This window comes from Vidua macroura, chromosome 1 (assembly GCF_024509145.1).
Source record: "Vidua macroura isolate BioBank_ID:100142 chromosome 1, ASM2450914v1, whole genome shotgun sequence".
In the NCBI taxonomy this organism is placed as follows: Eukaryota; Metazoa; Chordata; class Aves; order Passeriformes; family Viduidae; genus Vidua; species Vidua macroura.
In genome coordinates this window covers 120,233,809-120,253,289 of record NC_071571.1, presented here as the reverse complement: position 1 = coordinate 120,253,289, position 19,481 = coordinate 120,233,809, and the positions used below count along the sequence as shown (strand labels likewise).

At 36.4% G+C, this 19,481-nt stretch overlaps 1 protein-coding gene and 1 long non-coding RNA gene across 2 annotated transcripts in view; one reads left to right on the top strand and one right to left on the bottom strand.

The window, feature by feature from the left end:
* The window catches only part of PREX2 (phosphatidylinositol-3,4,5-trisphosphate dependent Rac exchange factor 2), a 144,977-nt gene that overhangs the window by 110,376 nt on the left and 15,120 nt on the right, over positions 1 to 19,481 (bottom strand). The window contains exons 2-8 of the mRNA XM_053986522.1: positions 17,521 to 17,592; positions 17,323 to 17,445; positions 15,347 to 15,451; positions 12,554 to 12,655; positions 10,689 to 10,850; positions 3,414 to 3,547; positions 1,265 to 1,368 (exon numbers count right to left, since the gene is read on the bottom strand). Of these exons, the coding sequence (XP_053842497.1) occupies positions 1,265 to 1,368; positions 3,414 to 3,547; positions 10,689 to 10,850; positions 12,554 to 12,655; positions 15,347 to 15,451; positions 17,323 to 17,445; positions 17,521 to 17,577 (787 nt within the window). The 5' untranslated portion in view covers positions 17,578 to 17,592. The remainder of the gene's footprint in view (positions 1 to 1,264; positions 1,369 to 3,413; positions 3,548 to 10,688; positions 10,851 to 12,553; positions 12,656 to 15,346; positions 15,452 to 17,322; positions 17,446 to 17,520; positions 17,593 to 19,481) is intronic.
* Positions 13,639 to 16,869, top strand: LOC128812250 (uncharacterized). Its single transcript, XR_008438666.1, has 3 exons — positions 13,639 to 13,741; positions 15,158 to 15,247; positions 16,795 to 16,869. It is a non-coding gene; the product is annotated as an uncharacterized LOC128812250 (long non-coding RNA).

The window sequence follows — 19,481 nt, the reverse complement described above, 5'->3', positions numbered from 1 at the left end:
TGGGATTAGTAGCAGACATCCCACGCTGCAGCATTACAGTAATTATTCTGGCACTGGTAAAATTTCAGCTCTAGACACTTCAGTCATTAATTCCGAGCATTTATTAACGTAATTTTTTTATTTAATTGAATATGAATGACAAAAGACAGAAGCAAACTGATCAAAAAACAAAATCCAAAGGACAAAAATAAAATTATAAAATAAGAAATAATAAAATAAAAACACAACACATTAATAAAAGTAGAAAGACTGTAAAATATGAGATGGAGGAAAGAGACAACAGTCTTCCAATAAACTACTCTGTTGCAATAAGAACAATAGCTGATTGTGCATCCAAGTCAATTCTACTGTCTACTCTGTAAAACAAGAAGTGAGCAAACTATTTTGAACACAAGGAACTCAAGAATATATTAAAAAATCAATTTTAATGAAATATTCAATTACTATGAAGTTTACTTAGAAGTAAATACATTGTTATTAATGCTCAATTCTAGAAAAAAATTACACTGAGAAATGCTTGGAATCCATAGTAGAGGACAAACCTAACATTTTTAAAATATCAGGAGAAGCAATATATTACTCACAGAAATTCCCACCAGACTTACATATTTGCAATGCCACTGCAAGTTTCACATATCACTTTTTTTCAGCTTTACATTAAAAAAGCCCAAAATATTTTAATTGCAAGAAAAAGTAATTATTGTTAAGCTCAAAGGTTAAACTCAAGTTTCTAAAACAAAAATTGACATGTCTAGGAATACTTTGGGTTTTCACTTTGCTAATATATGTCAGGAAGATTTCAAGTAATCTTATGGATTATATCCCTAAAGATGTTTTTAAAAATCCTTCCTTATGTTACAATTTCAGCATTTATAGTGTTTCATCCCAACAGAGGTAGGTTTTCCACTTGCTGTTATAAATATACCATGTACCTAGGGATAAGTTCTTTAAGAGTGCTGGAATGCTGTAAAGTGAGGTTAAATATGTAATGTCAGTTGAGCAATAAATGTCACCTTATTTTATCACTTTGTTCATGTAAGCATAAAATACTCATCTATGGCTGCCCAGCTTATAATGGATGAAAGCAATGATGTGTCACAGAAACAGAATTTTGATATTAACAGATAGTGCTTTTAAAGTAGTGTCTTCCTCTTTCCTTCTAAATATAAGGAGCATCCTCCATTCTAAACGAAATCATGGAGCTACATTTGATTTCACCACCTCAAAAGACAGCTCTGAAAATGAGCCACACAAATATACTCACCTGTTCCATCATCTACGTTCTCCACTTCCATCACTTCCGTGTTTATTCTGCCCCGGAAAAGGTAACGGTGGCCGTCTGTAGATGCTTTGCTGTTCTTCAATCTCCTGAAAAAAGAAAGCGCAGAAGAGCACACCATCCACTCCCTTCTTCTATGTTTCTACACTGCTACCTGTACGTGCAGCATTTAGAGACCACTGTAAGGATCACAACACCTTAATACCTGTGCAATTGAGCTGTGGAAACCACTGCTGAGTGGGATGCTGCTGATGGAAATGCAAAGATGCTACGGCTGGTAAGAGTCAGCTGCAAATTCCTGCCTGAATGAGAGCTCATCGGGAAAGTCTCACCTGTAAAAGCTCTGCTCCAACACTTTGGTACCTATACGCTGCTGTCTGCTTGCAAAGACAAAAAAAGGAGAACCTTTCCTCCTAGATGATGATGCGGTCTCCCTGTTAATCTAGAAATTCAGCATGGGGGTAGTGTGACTGAAAATAATTAAACGAGAACATCTTTAGATAGAAATCTTGACCTACGTATGTTAGCATTATAAGTGGGATTTATGTAGGGAAGAATGAAGACATCTTTCCTCCCTAATGTAAGGGTTAACCAAGAATTGTAATTAAGGATTGCCAAAGTTCGTGGCAGTTTCACTGCATTATGTTCCAAAGCATTTTGCATTGCTGTAACTGTTCCCAGTGAAGCCAATGCCTTTGGAGAACCCCAGTTCTAGACAGCTTTTCACACATCCCTTAGATAAGCCAGGGATCATTGTCTACCCATTTTTGCCTATGATGATAACTAATACTGTATATCAAACAAAGGTCAGCTCCTAAGAATTAAGGATCTCCTGAATTTTGACCTTCATTCACTCCAAAGAGGTACTAATTTTCATAAAATTACCTGCCTCTCAATCACTACTTTATTACTGTCTTATGTGTAACTCTACTACACCTAAATTTATTATTCAAAAACTGAGTAATACATTAAAAAGACAAAAAAAAAAGCATAAAAGCAAAACCAGCATACAGTTTCAGTATTACATGTTTTTTCTTTCCAAACTGGGTAAATCCAATAGCTCTACTGAGTTTTAAAACTGTAAATCCAAATATAGCATTCCATGGTTACACAGCTCTGCCACAAAAGGATGGTTAAAAATTACATAAAGTATCTCATACCATAAAGGCAAGGCAATTTTTGTAAAATTAACAAAATACAATTTCTCTCTTTACATACTTGCCAACTGATATTTAAAGTCTCTTGCTGGAAATAATCAATTAATTTCTCATCTTAAACTTTGAAATTATATTCTAAATTGAGTTAATCCTATATCTGCAGAGATGCCACCATGGTACCAGCCAGGGACATGATTGTTCGAAACTAAAGAAACCACAGACAACCTTTCATGCATTTTGAGATGTTCATCCAATAGTGCATTTTAATGAGAACATGGCTACAAAAATATGCAGCTTAGTGGAGGACAGCTGAAAAGATACTATGTAACCAGCAATTCATTTGTAATTGCTGGACAATAAACTACAACAAATATCAGAATTTTTTAAAAGATGTATCACGTATCCAGGAATCTCTCAAATATCTACCCAGTAACATGTATTTAGTGGCTACTCTAAAACAATTTCTGGATTAAAGAGACAAATTTGAGCATCAAGAGGGATATATGTACATAGGAGAAGCCTTATTTCTCACAACATTATCTACAGAAGCTTGTTGCTGAACTAAGGAATTGCTCTTTGGAATGCATCAAGCAGCAGCTTTCTGGCTGTTTTTCCTGATTACAAATATAAGGCATGAAACTCTTGAATCTGTAGAGACTTATTTTATTGCACAAGCTACAATACTAATCTCTTTGAATGAAAAATTCAGGCTGTTTACACTTCCTAGAAGAGAGTGAGGCCATCACACATAACCTGCTGTAGAAGGCTGACAAAACAGATTCTTTTCCCCCACATTTCACCACTAGGATTATGCATCCATATAATTTTTTTCCAATTGTTTCAATTAAATAATTCTCTTTGATTGATAAGTTTCTTCTAAAAATGATAACTTTTATGCTGTGGTTCTTACAGAACAACATACTCATGATTAGCTCTACTGTGAGAAAGACACATTATTTTTGAAAGTAATAATTTACCTGTGCTTTTTTTTGCAGTAGACCAGAAGATTATCAAAAAGAAAAAATATCCTCTCTTGGATATTTCCTGCTGAAATTTTCAGTAGTAGTCCACTTCGCAGCATTTCTGTACACGTGTCTGTGATGTTGGACCCCTAAAATTGAGTGGAAAGAGATTACTCTTTTAGTGAGAACTGAAGTACTTTGCATCAACTAAGGAAAAGCTTCTTATACAAACTCACAAGTATAACAATTCTCTGGAAAGAAGTCATGGTAATTTATTGCATTGTAATTATGTAATAATCTGTAATGATGTTTAACACTAGCTTTGTGAATAGATACAGTTTAATCACTAAAAGTTTCCAAATTACATTACTTTTGTGCAAAGACCTCTCCTGAAAACCAGGCCAACTTTATCCAATAACTCCTATCCTCAGTAACTTTATTCAGAAATGTCTGAAAATTGGGCTTTACAAGACATAATCTATACCATGATGTAACTGGAAGCTGAAGCAACCTGGAACTTGAACATCACTAAGGGTGGATGATTCTACACTAGATTAGGCTAAGTACAGAAACAAAAATTGAAAACCAACAAGATATAAAACTTGGGCAAAGCTAAGAGTGGTATGTACAGCTAGGACTGTCTAGTATACTTCCTCCTAACCTACTCCAAAGACATCAGAATTTTGGTAAGGTTTAAATGTTTGGGATTAAACTTCCCATGCCTCATTTTTGCTTCAAGACAGATCATTCATGTGAAAAGGTCGTCAGGTATTTTAATAAAATTTAATGAAAGAGAAGCAACTTTAACAAAGGAAAATATTAAAAAAAAAAAAAAAAAAAAAAAAAAAAAAAAGAAAAAGAAAAATTCATGGTACTTCTGTCTTGCAAAGAGAAATTTACCTCTCAAGGAAGCCTACCTTGAATTCTGAGGTGCATTTTGCTAGTCTGAAAAATCATGCTCCTGTGGGAGAGAGCTGCTGTCCATGTGCATGTCCATCCAGACATGCAATCCTATTGATAATTTTATTATCTATTGTGTTGGCTGCATCAAGCATACACACAGTTTGAAGAGTTTCCTGACTTGAGTGAGTCAAAGCCAGCTTGGAAAACCTGCAAAAGCCAGGACCCTCCTGTCATCTACACATGTTCTGAATGGTTTAGGCATGTGATAGCTGCAGTTACTTCCTCTTCTTGATCTAACCACAGTAGTCCAAAGAAAAAATGATTCAGTTAAGAGCCAAGAAGTGATCATGCATTCTGCTGTCACAGTTCTTCATCCTACTGTCCATCCTTTGTATGTCACAGCTGTGAATATTGAGCAAGAGCTCAGACTGTCCTAAGGAGAATGCAGTCTGTTTACAGAGATAAGTGAGATTGCACAACCACCACACTGGAACACAATCCAGGTCTCTAAGCAAAGCCACTTCAGGATCTGTATTAACTAACCACTACTCTTTCCATTCAGGATCAAGTGATCAAACAAGCCAAAGATGAATGTCACCTATAGCCACTACAGCATATTTCCCTTCCTAACACAGCATCAGTACCAGCATGCTAATTTTACAGTTTTATTCAAAATCAAACACTGAAACATTTTAAAAGCACACTCAGTGATATAAATTAGGCATAAATTAGGGCTGTGTGTAATGCTTGTTGACTATAATTACAGAAAAACAGGTCACTTTTTTCCATTCCATTTAATTGCTTTTGTGTATTAAAGAGTAAACAATACCTTATTCTGTGTTTCAAATTTGCTGGAATAGTACTTACTAAAAATTTGCATTTTAAAAGGTTGGATACTTTCTAAAGAGTCTTGGTTTGTTTTTACACAAAACTTCAACTTGGCAGAAAAATAGTCGTTTTTTGTATGGAAGCCAAAAAATATCAGCTTAAGGCTTCAAAATTATACAAGAAGTTTAGATTTCTAAAAAAGGATGGTTTTTTTTTCATAGAAAGGATTTTATAAAAAATTTTGTCTTTTCTTATTGAAGAATTTCATTTTCAGTATAGAAAAACACAACCTTTTCCCAACAGTTCTAACAAGATCTGCTACTGTGCCAGCATCTTGTCATAAAATAACACATTTAATACATATTTTAAGTATCTATAATTCAAGCTACCTGACTTATTTACAATCACCTCATTCATGATTCAAGTTTAATGTGACAGTAGGGGGTTGTCTGTCCCACATTACTACCCTTTATTATCCTCCTAATTTTCTTCCCTTTGTAAAATACACTGTTAGGTGATGAAAACAAGAGATACTTTTTTCCCTCTGAGACATTTCATCCAAAGACTGAACAGTGTTAATGTCACTTCTCTGATACCTTCTGACAAGATCACAACCCATGCTGGTGTGATCACAGGTCAGTGAATTTTGTTAGGACTGTTTTATTTGCTGAAGTCCAAGGGAATAAGAAAACAGGATCATGAGTCACATCTTCTTGTCCTGCTTAACATTGCTAGTGCAGAAAAATTCCCTGTCACTCCCCTGCCTATGTAATACTTAGGATTTGCCTGTTCCTAGACTTTGGGTGGGCATGGAGAAAAAATGGAAGGGCATATTATATGAAAGCACTGCTGCTTCTACATCTGGGGTGAGCATTGCTCTCCACCACATCCCTTAAAGATGAAAAACGTGCCTGAGGAAGGATGAAGCAGAGAGCACACACAAGCACTGCCATGTCTACAATGCAATTCAAAGGGCTGACAACCATAACAAGTTTTCATAAAGGGTGGAAATGCACCTTAACCCTCCCATGAGTTCCCAACGGGAACACCAAGCTACAGTTGATATCCAGCCCAGTAGGACAATTCACTTATCCAGCTTCAAGCTCTCCCTTTCATGGGGGAAGGGTCAAGGCTGCAGTAACATATGAGGGGTCACTCTCATCCCAGAAGCAGGTGAGACTTTCTGCTGCACAGCTAAAACTGAACTACACTACCTACAATATCTTTGGAACAAGTATTATCAAAACCTTCTGACACAAATGTGTTTTCATTAAGTGTTTGCATTGAAACTATCACAGGAATTTCAAATATGAGCAGCTTGAACTTCCAAAGCAATTTGCTATTTTGAAGTTTTCACAGACATTTAAACTCAGTGCTTGTAAGAGGAGATGATAGAGTTGCTCAACCTAAATGTAAAATCACTACTACTATGCTATTCATGCTTCTGTATATTTAAAGTACCTGCAAGTAGAAATCATGGGCTATTTTCAGTGAAACCAGTGTTTTTGTAATCTATCAATTTGAAAATGCCATGTATTGTAGAAACAAACACATTTTAACCATCTTCCAACAAATCATATAAATAATTCAATTGGGGGAAAAAATGACCTGCAAAGCAGGCTTATATTGTGAATCTAGACTAATTTTACCTCCATCTGTCCTACTGGGTCACTAAAGACTGTACAGCAATCCTCTTCTGTGGGTAGCACCCCAACCAAATATTCTGTGCCCTTTGAGGATAGCTGGTATGGAAATTAAAAGCCCATAAAATCTTGGAGCCTGCAGGCTATTTAGGTATAACTGGCTTCTGATAACCTTTGGCTGTCAGTCAGATACTTATGATTCTAACTAAGGAAACAGCTCAGGTGAGAGGTCTGAAATGTGGGCTATCATGACCATATGAAAAATAAAAAGCACTGGAAGGAGAGAGACTATATCTCAGGTAAAATATTACTTGATGATATGGAATCACATCAATGAGTAATATTTGGAATGGAAAGGAACAGAATACCCCATGCTATTGTCACTAAGTTGGCCTATGACTCATATTGGGTTGTTCAGCTTCCAGCTTTCAACAAATGCAACAATTTTGTTTTTTCTTCTCTCACTGAAACATCCACGCAAACTTTACTGAGAGACTCCTTGAGCTGCTGAGCCATTCTCCAACTGAGTCAGCCACCTACACAAGTTCTGAATTCAGGCCAATAAATTAAACCACTTAGGAAATTAAGTGAGAAAGTTATTATATTCAAAATCATCTTTCTTGAAACAGATGTTCCATTTTTTCCATGAATCTGTATTTTTATCATAATAAACACAAGCTTCATTTCATGACAATTAAGTATAGGAATTCAAGTCATGCTTTGATCAGATTCTAAAAATAGTCTTTATTTTTTTTTTTTTCCCTGTTCCTTCTAGTTGGGGCCAAGCAATGTGCTAAGCATTTCCTTCTGGAAGGAAATCTCCAACAAGTTTGCCTCTTTATTTTCAGCATTGCAGAAAACCAGATGTTTATTTAATTAAATCCATTCTCAAACATTGCATTCAGGAACTTTTTTTTTTTTTTCTTTGTAGTTGTTTTTGAGAATCCTTCAAAATACTCTTAGCTCATATGCATGCTCTGGAATCCTTACCATTTCAAGGACTAACCTTATACTATGTCTGAAAAAGATGCACATCTTAAGATCAAGGCAATTTTGCCAGCTTGTGCACCCTGTGGTTGCCATATGATATCAAACCTGATCAGCTAAAATACAATAAACACTGCATAACTCTACTGGAAACTATTTTAAGACAACAGCACTTTTTCAGAGTTCAAGCACAGGTGAAATCCTAAAATGAAATCTAGGAAGAGGGGAGGTGGAAAAAATAAAACAAAAAACTGAAAAAACAACCCACCCAGTCTGGTAGGAAATTACTTTGTTACAGAATAGAGAATACATTCTGCGCACAGGGAGAATAAGTCTGTTTCAAATGCTTATGTCCATATTGTTACCATTCCTTTTTTATTGTTACCTTTTCTCATTATCACATTTCCAAATGTAACCATATTTCCTACCAGATGTTTCACCTAGAATTCAGAAGAAACTTAATGCAGGAAGTGGATTCCCTGTTCAGGGGTAGAGGTTTGAGAACAGTAAGTTCTTAACCAACTTATATGACTAATAATGCATTGAGTTAATAATACTGTAACTTTATACTTGAGTGTGTTCATTAAGAAGGATTTGACAAATATCTATGACTCAGACATTGAAAGCAAGCAGAAGAATTTTAATCACTGTAGAGCAGTAGAAAATTTAATTGAAAAGTTAAAAATAATGGAAGGAATAAAGTGGTGATAGACTATAAGGATTACTTAGCAAATTTCCTTGCCATAAAGTATTGAGCACTTAACTCGCTATTGCTCCTATCATGACGTTATCAAACATTCAAACGTTCAGATATACTAACCTTCCAAAGTTACTGCTGATGTAGCAACTTCAAGTTAATTACAAGAAGTAACACATATTCACTGAGTCTAAAGACAGAGCTGTTAAGTGACAGCAACTAGATTTCCTCTCAGTTGGAACACTTAGAATTTTACTTTATATTAGTCCTCTCTTTTTCAAAATCCTACAAACAATAGAATGGCATTTGTTTTGAATTATGGTATTTTATTTCAGATAGAAGGTTACAAATAAGTGCAGAAAGTTTTGTCTGAATATGGATCAGCAATTATATCACTTTTTTACTTGCTAAAATTCCTTCTCATGATGTGCAGTGAATTTTAGTGGTGTTTCATAGTGACTATCCTGTACCAAAATATTACAGTGCACTGAGATCCAGCATGAGATGATTTGCCAGAAATGGAAAAGTAGATCTTGAAAATGCCTCTACAGAAGGAAAAAAATACCTGAAGTGAAACATTTCAAATCATACAATGCACTGAAGAAACATGAAGAATTTTGATTAAAGTAAAATTATTCACTTAATCCACATTTACAATGAACCAAATCTTCCTACACTACTCAATTAACAACAAACCAAAGGTTTGCAAAAGTCCACTGATCAGGAGATTTCACATGGAGCATACAGGAAACAATTACGTGGTGTCATGAGTAGTATTTTGGTGGAGGGGTCTTTGTTCAGATCTATGCTCCTTTCAGAGAGTGACTTATTCTGCTGAATCCTTCTGGATGACAGGGGGAAGCTAAATCCACTCTGCAGAACCAGAGCACATCCTTAGGCACAGCAAAGTTCAAGAAACAGCAGGTACAGTAAAATCAGGAGGTGTAGGGAGGGAACAGAGCCATGCACAAGCTATTTCTTATTTCTGTGGTTTTACCTATTACTATAAATATACACTTAAAAGTTGTCTATTCAAGTCAACATTCCAATTGTTATTTGTCAGAGTTTGTGGGGAACTCTCCCAGTAAAAGTTCAGACAGGTCTGTCTCGAGGCTTTCTATGCTTCAGTGTCCCATCTGCGTCCCATCCACATCCCTAACCCTTCCTTTCCTAGGCACCATACAAAGGAAATTTCCCACTATATAGACTGAGATTTTCCAGTACCGGACTAATGTGTAACAAACACATTTTTCTTGCTACATTTCCCAGTCTGCAAGCCTTCCACAAAGCTTGAAGAGATAAAACATCTTCCTTCAGTTCTTAAGCAGCTTTCTCAGGAAGAGTAATACTATATTCAAGCAAAGTATTCAAAAAAAGCAAAGGACTACTTCCATGTTGAAATCTGCCTCTTAGTTTTTTAAGTCAGTTTTGAATATGGTTACACTGTTTGCTTTATATTTCTTTCATTGAAATTTCATTTGTGTTTGCCTTCCATCCCAGTGCAGTCAGCTCAGACACGTCAATACAAAACAAGCAAGGGAATTTAAAGATACTCTTATCTGCACCTGTCTTTCCATATGAACTAATCATAGTGCTCAGAATAATTCAAAAGGAAGATTTTGGTGCTACAACTACTTGATCTTGTTTTCTTGAGGAAAGGGTGGCTCTTCTGGTTGCTACTTAAAATTCTAACTCAGAACCAGTTCTATGGTTACTTCACAAATCTTGGTTGGAGCACTAAAGTTCTTCCATTTGCAAACCATTAAAAAGCCCCACAAATCTCACACAGATTCCATTGAATATGTTTAAATTACTTTACCTCACCCAATATTAGGAGACTACCAACAAGCTGACAAAAAACTTAAAGGCTCAATGTTTAATCAATAATAAACAATAAACAAACTATTTTTCAACCAGACAAAGAGCTGCTAGGCCAGCATAGACAGCAGTAAAATAAATTCAGCAATTAAATTAGGATTTATAAATGTGTCTGTGTGTACAGATACATCTAAATACAAACGCTAAATAACCATGCTTCCTTGAAGTCTGCTATTTCCTACAGCATTGCTCAGTCATGGACAACTTAATTTATTGAGTAGATCTCAAAAGCTGTGACTTCACAGAACTGTGGACTGGACAGAACCTCGGGATGACAAAAACAGTGCAACACATACTTGTGGAAAACTGTTACTCCCTCTTCAACACAGAAAGCAAAAAATCTTATGACAGTACCTCCCATCCTTCAACGTGAGACTGCCATTCTTCCAAAAATTCTAATTTTTCCATTTGTCTCTTGGCCTCATTTATGTTGGAACAGACAGCTTTCATGGCCTGGAGAGCTTCCATTAGGGCCGCATAGTCACTGTGCTTCCTTGGAGTCCGCTTCAGTAATTCCTATTTAGACATAGAAAAAGGGCAAAGAAAAGGAAAGAAAGAAAAGAAAAGAAAGAAAGAAAGAAAGAAAACAGCCTTTGATCTCTAAAGGTCCATTACAGGACCAAACCAGCATACAAAAAGAAAGTAGCCAGTCTTCTCTTTTACTAAGTAAAAAAGTAGTAACCCTTCTAAAATGATCCTAGTAGGACACTAAAACTCAAAGGGTAACTAATTATTAACAATGAATAATCATCATGATTTAGGAAGAAGTTTGCATTTCAGCTACTTTCTCCTCCAACAATGTTTCTCCATCTTGAGCTTTGGGGTTTGGGTTTGTTTGTTTGTTTTTTATATTCTGCAGGATACAACTGTTCAATAGCAAGGATAACAATGCTTTAAAAAACAGTTGTTCACTCATGTCAAAATTAGCACCTGCCTTTCCTGCAACTCAGGGCAGAAAACACATTCCTTTAGCTCCACACTATTGTTTAACCTCATGCAATGCAGCAAAGCAGCGAACAATAGCTTAGGTGAGTCACTGATTTCAGATGTACTGGCAGCCATGCTGATAAGCAAAAGTGGAGTCACCAGCATTTGTTCGAGATTTCCCATCTCAAACTACTAACTCCCCATTTACAGCTGGGCTGACTGAGAACAGCCTTCAGCAAAGCCCTAACCCCACTGCCACCACACCCTGTATTTAAATTTTCTTAATATAGTAGTTTCATTGCTCTAGAGTAATTCATTAGTCATTTTTCCCTGTTTTATCTGTATGTTTTTCAAAAATAGAATAGAAAAATAATTTCAAAATAGACCAAGGGAACTGTAAAGCCACAGCTATCTCGGATGACTCACACCTCATTGTAATGATTATATTTTTAATCTGTTTTAAAAACTTTTTTATTCTAACCTGTTTCTTACTAGATTTTTTATGTGATATGCCTCACAACTGGCAATTTTGCAGATCAAAACTCACACATGCATTGTGAAAAATACTGTCCAATAGTCATTTTTCAGGTAGCGTTTAGAGTAGAATCTGCTCTGGTTTTTCTCTCAGAGTTTGGAACTATAAGCAATACAAGATCTTAATTTGTTAAGCAACAATTTGCTTAAAATACTTACTTTCTTGTATTTTATTTCCTAACATGGTAAATGACAAATTCAGAGATATGACTATCTAATGTTTTTCACCACACTAACATTTTCCATTTATTTAAGCTGTCACAATATGATAAGAATAAACACATAATTGTACATAAAACCATTTACAGCACCTTACTGTTACTTCACAGTTTTTCTTGTGAAAAAAATCCATTAATATTTTTCATTTTCAGTTTGTTGACGGTAAATTAGCATCATCAAAATATGTCACCAACAAACTCTGTTATCCCAAGCATTTTAAGCAAGGGCATGATTGAACCCAGATGAAATTAGTCTCATTAAACTCTCCCAAATGGCTATCCTGTCCAACAATGGAGAGGGAACTTTACAACTACAAGCAGAACAGAGCTAATCATCCTGATCCAGCCAAGCTCCTCAGTTCTTTTAATACTAATGCCAGAAGACTGGCCACCAGCTTTAATGGGAGCAAGGCTGGGTCCAATATCTTAATAAAGAGATAATTCACTGCATAGAAAGATTGTTCCTGGAGTTAGGAAACCTGCTTAGCAACCAGTTTTATACAGGAAGTATAAAGTCCTCAATAAAAATCTTGTGAGTACCTTCAAAAGAAGGGGATACTTGCATATTCTCTGTATTGGTGTCACTAGATATCCCTCCAGGGGTACATCTGTGTTCTTGCGTCCTCCAAGGAGCATGCAGTTCTGGAGTGGGAACAGTTCACAAATTATTGAAAAACCCCAAGGAAACAAAGACAAGGGCATAGGTATACAGCAGTCTTTGGCTAAAGCATACACAAACTGTATATATATATATATATAAGGAGGGAGGTTTACAAGACTGTCAAAAGCACAGACTTGAACTCATGCACAGGCTATCACACATGACAAGGAAGTCAAAAAGGCAGAATGCAGGCTTCTCGCCTCAGTACTTTCTTCATCCAGTCTGATGAAGAGGCCTTTTTCTTGAAGTTTGAAACTAAAAGACAGTAAAAAAAAAGCTCAAAATATGCTTTCAGACTTCAACAAACAAAAATAAAAATATTTCAGAGTGACCACTATAGCTATTGTGGTTTCTAAAAAGAGTTTGCAGTATTAAGTAGTATCAAAGATGGTTTGAATGTTTGAACATGGCCATCCTAATACACACCTCAAAAAAAAAACATGCTCTGTTTTCATGCTTCTATACTTAAATTTGATGTGCAATGAACAAAACATCCTGAAGTCATGGGCAAAAGGCTATAAAAAGTTTCAACAAGACATTTGATTATGGAAGCAGAGAGTAAATTAAACATTGGGTGGAAATACCCAATAAAAGCAGCTAAGAGAGAGAAAAGAATAAGGGCTTTTGGGGATAAGAAAACACACAAAGGACACCACAGCAAATATTTGGAATTGTTGGAATTAAAGTGTAAGTACATAAAGACCTGAAGTAATGATGACAATTATTTTATGGAGAGATCAGAAGGAATTGTATGCAATGGCATGAGATAATATCAGCTTCAAAGAACAAGTTGTCTAAACTGAGGACACTGAACAAAAGCAGTTTAAGACAGCCAGATGAGATATTGACACAGGCCGTGGATCTGGATGCTGACACGTTGTTGATGTAACAGAGGCTGCACAACTGGGTGGCCACCCAACACACACCTATCCTACAACCAGTGCTGCTAGAGGATCTCCACACCCACTCTTGTACTCATGCTTAACCAGCTTCTGTCTTATCCTAAAGGATGCTTTAGCCTAAAGGATTTCACTTCCAAACACAAAAGCTTTACTGATAAAGACCAAGTAAGATAATGGCCATGCAGACTATAGTTATTACAACGACTGCCTCTATACTCAAAGCCTCAAAAGTTCTGGTTTTAGCTCCCAGTAATTTATAGATAACCACAACTCCAATGAGCCAAACCCTTTGGTGTGTCCAGAAGGCTTTGACTGTGCTTTCAAATCATGCCCTAGATCTATGAGGAACCCAACCCAGATGAGAAAGACCTCTGCATGAGAAAGACCTGGATCACCTAAAACGACACACCGTGCACTGCCACAATGGCACGCTTGGCTTCCTTTGTCACAAAACAAGCTCTTTGCAATCTTTCTCCAGAGTATTTTGCTTTTTGCCTCTGTAGTCAGCATTCACCCTTTCTTCTTGAGATTGGCCATGCTGCTCCCAATACAAGAACCCCGTGTATGAAGCTCCCCAGTCTGGGGCAAAGTGAAATATATTGTGTCAACCACTGAGGAAAAATAGGACAACTTGGAAGCAGTTTTTAACTGTGAATAATCATTTCTGTGTAAGAGATTCTTAGCAAAAAGGCAGATGGTGCCTCATGTCACACAATATCTCCCACAATAAGGAAATTCCCACACTGCTTATTAACTTGGCTGTAAGTAAGTGCAGCTGGGGAGACAGATCTGGTATCTTTCAAAGCATCAGTAAGCTGCCATAGGACTTTACCAAGAACTCTGTCAACAGCAGTAGTGAAACCCTACTGCATGCTAAAACTAATTAATAAAATTAATTAAAGTCTTGTGATACTGTCAGCATTGGCAGAATCTTTTTTTCTCAAACACATCTGTGATGCTTTGCTGATAGGGTCATTTGCTCTCCAGTTCCAAAACACAGTGATCAAATCTGTTCACTCCAAAGTTTATAGCATATCCATGGACACTTGCTCAGGTATTTCAGTTCCAATATAGTAGGCTACTCATTTCAAAGCTGACCGCTTTACCACAGGACACCATGGAGGAAACACAAAAATCATTCTATATTGAATCCTGCTTTTAACAACTAAAGTCAACTATTAGCAAACCCAATGTTTACATGGAAAATGGTTTTGCTGTTGAAAAACCATGAGGACTATCACACTTAATATTATCAAACCCTTCCTTACTTGTCTTATGAAATGAAAGACTGCTTGTGGAGCTGTTTCTTTCACCTAGGATTAAGGCAGCATCTAAGATTAGAATGGCTACTCTATGATCCATAACAAAAGATTTTTCTGTCTGCAACAGTGCTGGCTACAGTACCAGAACGTGGGTCTCCCCTTTAGAAGTTCTGCTGAGTTCTCCAGCTCCTTTCTATAATTCCTTTGCCTATCCCTCCTCATCTATTTTATCCTATCCTTTGTCCTTTCTAGATATTCAGACCCTTGTCTCCTGGCCAGTATGTTCAAGGCACACTGCCTAATTCTGTATTATCCACAGGTCCAAGCACAGCAGTGAAAATATGATTTACCCACCTCCTTCCTCTGGAAACACCACCCCCAGCTAAAACTGTCTGCTAACCACTTGCAGGTGTGCTTGTACTTGTTACATGGTGGAGGTGTCAGTGCTAATGATTCACTGGCTCATCAAAAAATATGAAGTTATAACACCAGTTCAAAGTTTATTTACCAAAAGAAACGTCCGCACTGTTCTTATTTTGTTCAGGTCAAGAAGAACTTTCTGTGCCTTCTCATGGTTACTACAGTACTCATCATAGATGCGGAATTTCTCTTTCTGAAACAAAAAGAAACAAAAAGAGACATTGTTTTTCACTTGTTATTTTGATTTTTTTTTTTTTTTTAGCTATGCAAAGCTGCATAGTTAAATAGCCTTCATTCTAGAATGTCAGTTCTTCTTCATACATTTATTATTTGAGGTCTAGCCTCAAATTATGAACAGTCTGGAAGCACCACTTGGGAATTTCAAACACAGATTCATAGAAAACAAGGTTGAAAGGGACCTCAAGGATCATCTGGTCCAACCTTTCTTGGCAAGAGCATGGTCTAGACAAGATGGCCCAGGACCCTGTCCAGTGGAATCTTAAATGTGTCCAATATTGACAAATCCACCACTTCCCTGGGGAGATTATTCCAATGGCTGATTATTCTCACTGTGAAAAATTTTTCTCTGGTGTCCAGCTGGAATTTCCCCAGGAGAAACTTGTACCCATTACCCCTCCTATTATCCATATGATTCTGTAAAATGGGAGTCTCCACCTTTGTAGCCACTTTTTAAACATGTTTTCGTGTTTTTATCACTGAAACAGTGATAAAATCTCATTTAAGCCTTCTTTTCTCAAGTCAGTTCTCTCAGGCAGCCATATGGAACACTTCCCATGGTCATCCTTGTGGCTCTTCTCTTAAACCTGTCCAGATTGTCCACATCTCTTTTGTACAGCAGGGACCACAACTGAACACAGAATCCCAGCTGTGGCCTAACAAGCACTGAGCAGACAGTGATAATGATTTCTTTATCTCTGCTGGTTGCAACCTTACTGTTGCAACCCAGCATGCTCTTGCCTTTAACTTTTTTGTCACAGCAGCACACTATTCACTCATATTGAGATGGTCCACCAGGACATTGAGGTCCTTTTCCACAGAGCTGAGCCCCAGCTAGGTAGATCTCAGCCTGTGCTGCACTCCCGGATTATGTTTTCCCTGATGACAGACATTACATTTGTCTTCAATGAACTTCATAAGGTTTTGCTGAAATATTTCAGAGCTTGAACTACCACAAATACACAGGATAAAAACATACATGTATAAAATGCAAAATGAGTGGCTAATTTGTTGACATTATTACCCAATTTGTCTGCTAACACTTCTTTTCCAATATGATCCATTTTTCTGCAGAGCTAAAAACTGATGTTATTCAACTTCTGTAAAATTGTTTCCACTAAACATTAATGGATTTCTCCTGCCACAATGAATAATTAAAGACTTAACAAACAAATGGGACTCTAACCAGAGATAACAATGAAACCTGGACTTTTTGTTAGGTCTGCAACTGAAAGTAAACTAATTTGTTCTCATTTTGCAAAGCTCTGTAACAGTAACATCCTTGTTTTGCTCCAACAGGAAAAATTATACTCCTAGAAACCAATAGAAACAGGACATACAAACACACTTGTGGAGGTACTGCAATTGTTGGAAATAAAATATCTTCACAATCCAGAACCATGGAGGCATTTGATCCAGTATATACAAGTCTTTCCAAAATAGTCACATTTTTACATAGCACTAAGTGGGAATAAAAACATAGTACTACTCTTGCTGCATGTAACCTTGTACCTCCATCTAACACACAGGAAGAGCTTTGCCCAAGTTGCAGGGATCAGTTTGTCAGCCTGAGCTGAACTGGTGAATACAAAAATGATGAAACACCAGAAGTGTCATTTAATATGTTCTTTCTTCACAGTCCTCCCATCTCCTTTTTTTTTCTCCTTTGGACATGACAGTAACCAAGAGATGACTTCAAAGTACTCTTCATTACACAATCAGGTCATATTTAGGCTTCATGACTATGTACACTTATCATCATGACAGTAATTAATAAAGGCAAAAAAAAAAGATGTGAAAAAAAGGCTGAAATAAAAGATAACATACATAATTTAGAAAGCAGGTTCCAACTTCATGCTGTGCATTAGGTTCTGGCTGTAAACAATCCTCCACAAGGGACAGGAAGTTTTTGTGAACTGCAAGAATATCTTCAATATTTGAAAACAACATCTGCAAAAGAATAAAACATACATAAGTGAAACATCAGACACAAAACAGAAGAAGAAATGCAATTAGGAGACTAACCTTAACTGTTTCTTCTGTGACATTTTTATCCACTTTGGCTGCAGCACATTGGATCATTCGGTGAAGAAAAGCCTGCATGAAACAAGACAAATAAGGAAAAAGTTATTTCAGGAAGACTTGAACAACTTCTGGCATGTTATGCTTTCATTTGTTTCCCAAACTGGATATAGAGCCACATCAAAACATTATTCAGAATCTAAAACAAGCTCTTTATTTATAAATAATTTAGTAGTTCTGTTATTCTAACATGTTAGAAAGACCTATCTACATAGTGTTAAAAAGAGTAAAATATTAATGAAGTTGAGAAACTGAACATTCTCTGAAGTACCACTTTCATCCTGCATTCATATTACAATCAAGCAAGAGAAAAATGTATTAATTTTCAAAATCTCACTCTACTGCTTTACAAACAAGACAAGCCAAAGTAAGATGCTAATTTCCAAATTAAACTAATCAGGAGATACTATTATGTCATGTAAATTTTACCATAGCAACCAAAAGTCAGACATATTAATAACCAAACTTATTGTAAAGTAAATTGGCTTAAACAACAGTCAGCTGCACTTGGTTTTGCTTACTGATAACTCTTCCTTCTTCCCTCCCCAAGAACCTAACCCCCAGCGATCAAATTAGCAGTTACTAATACCACAAATGAAATACCAAAATTGTAAGTTTTCTTTTATTCTACATTCAAGAACTGGACACAAAAAGAAGATATGTACAGTAAGCAATTCCTAAAGAAATAAATATCTCAAGTACAAAGAGCAGAATTAAATTTTATTAATTCATTTCATTACAAAGATATTGGTATGTCCTAAAAAGTATCTACAAACTGTAGACTAAAATCTTACACTGATAATTCTTCACACAGACAAGCATATTCTTCACTCATTAAAACCTGGCACAATGAGTGCACAAATGTCATGTCTTTCATAACCATTTAGCTCCGAGTCACTGTGCATTGTACACTGTACATGAGCTCATCTAAATTCTGGCATGGTGCAAATTCCATAAAAGAGGCAATAAATAACCCCTGTGTGGAAAGATAGCAGTCACAGCAGCCCTTTTTGCCCTCTGCTGAGACTTAAATATTTTCATTCCCAAGCGATGCTCCTTTCTCTGCTGAAGAGGACTATGTAACTGGCATTACACATTTTTATTACTGAAGAGTCAAATCTAGTTATCCAGGACATAAACTGAATTAAGTTTGAAATACTGCCAGCACACTGTATGTTTCCTATCGTTCTGTACAACGATGTAGATTTTCTAGTTCATTAAACCCGTCTTTTTCCTGACTATTTGTGCTTTCTTTTTAATGTTTTACTGGTGCTAAAAAAAATGCCATTAACTCATTTGCAGCAGTTAACTGATGGTGGATGACAGCCCTTTACATCATTCCTTGCTAAGAATATCCCCAGGGGCTATGGCAAATTTGCTGCATGTATTATCTGTACAACCAATCCCACAAAGAGTGAAAGCCTGCATGACTCTTATTTAAATTTTGGAAGTTTTCACTAAACCATGCAACATCGTTGAACATGCTTTAGAATCAAAGAGGAAAAAAGAATTATAAGAACTACATCTGAAACTCACATCTATTTTTACTATCTGTAATTTTTCTCTGTTCACATTATTTCCCCATAGACCAAACATACTGCTCATCTGCACTTACATTATCTAAGATCTTCATTTCCTGTAACTGTGAAGGAAGGTGAACATTAAGTTGGCTGATGGTGAAACTAAGAAGGAGCTGAGAGCTGAGGCATTATTTATTCCCAAGTGATTCAAGACACTAGATGGGAGTCATGAGGTCAAGAAGAGAATATATCAGTTGCAATAAACAGTTGTCCAAGCAGCACTGTCCCAGACATCACATCTGCAGAGGTTATCAGAAAATAAATCCAGGAAAATCCAAACTTTTGCAGAGCCCCGGCACAAATCACTAATTAAGGTAAAGAGGC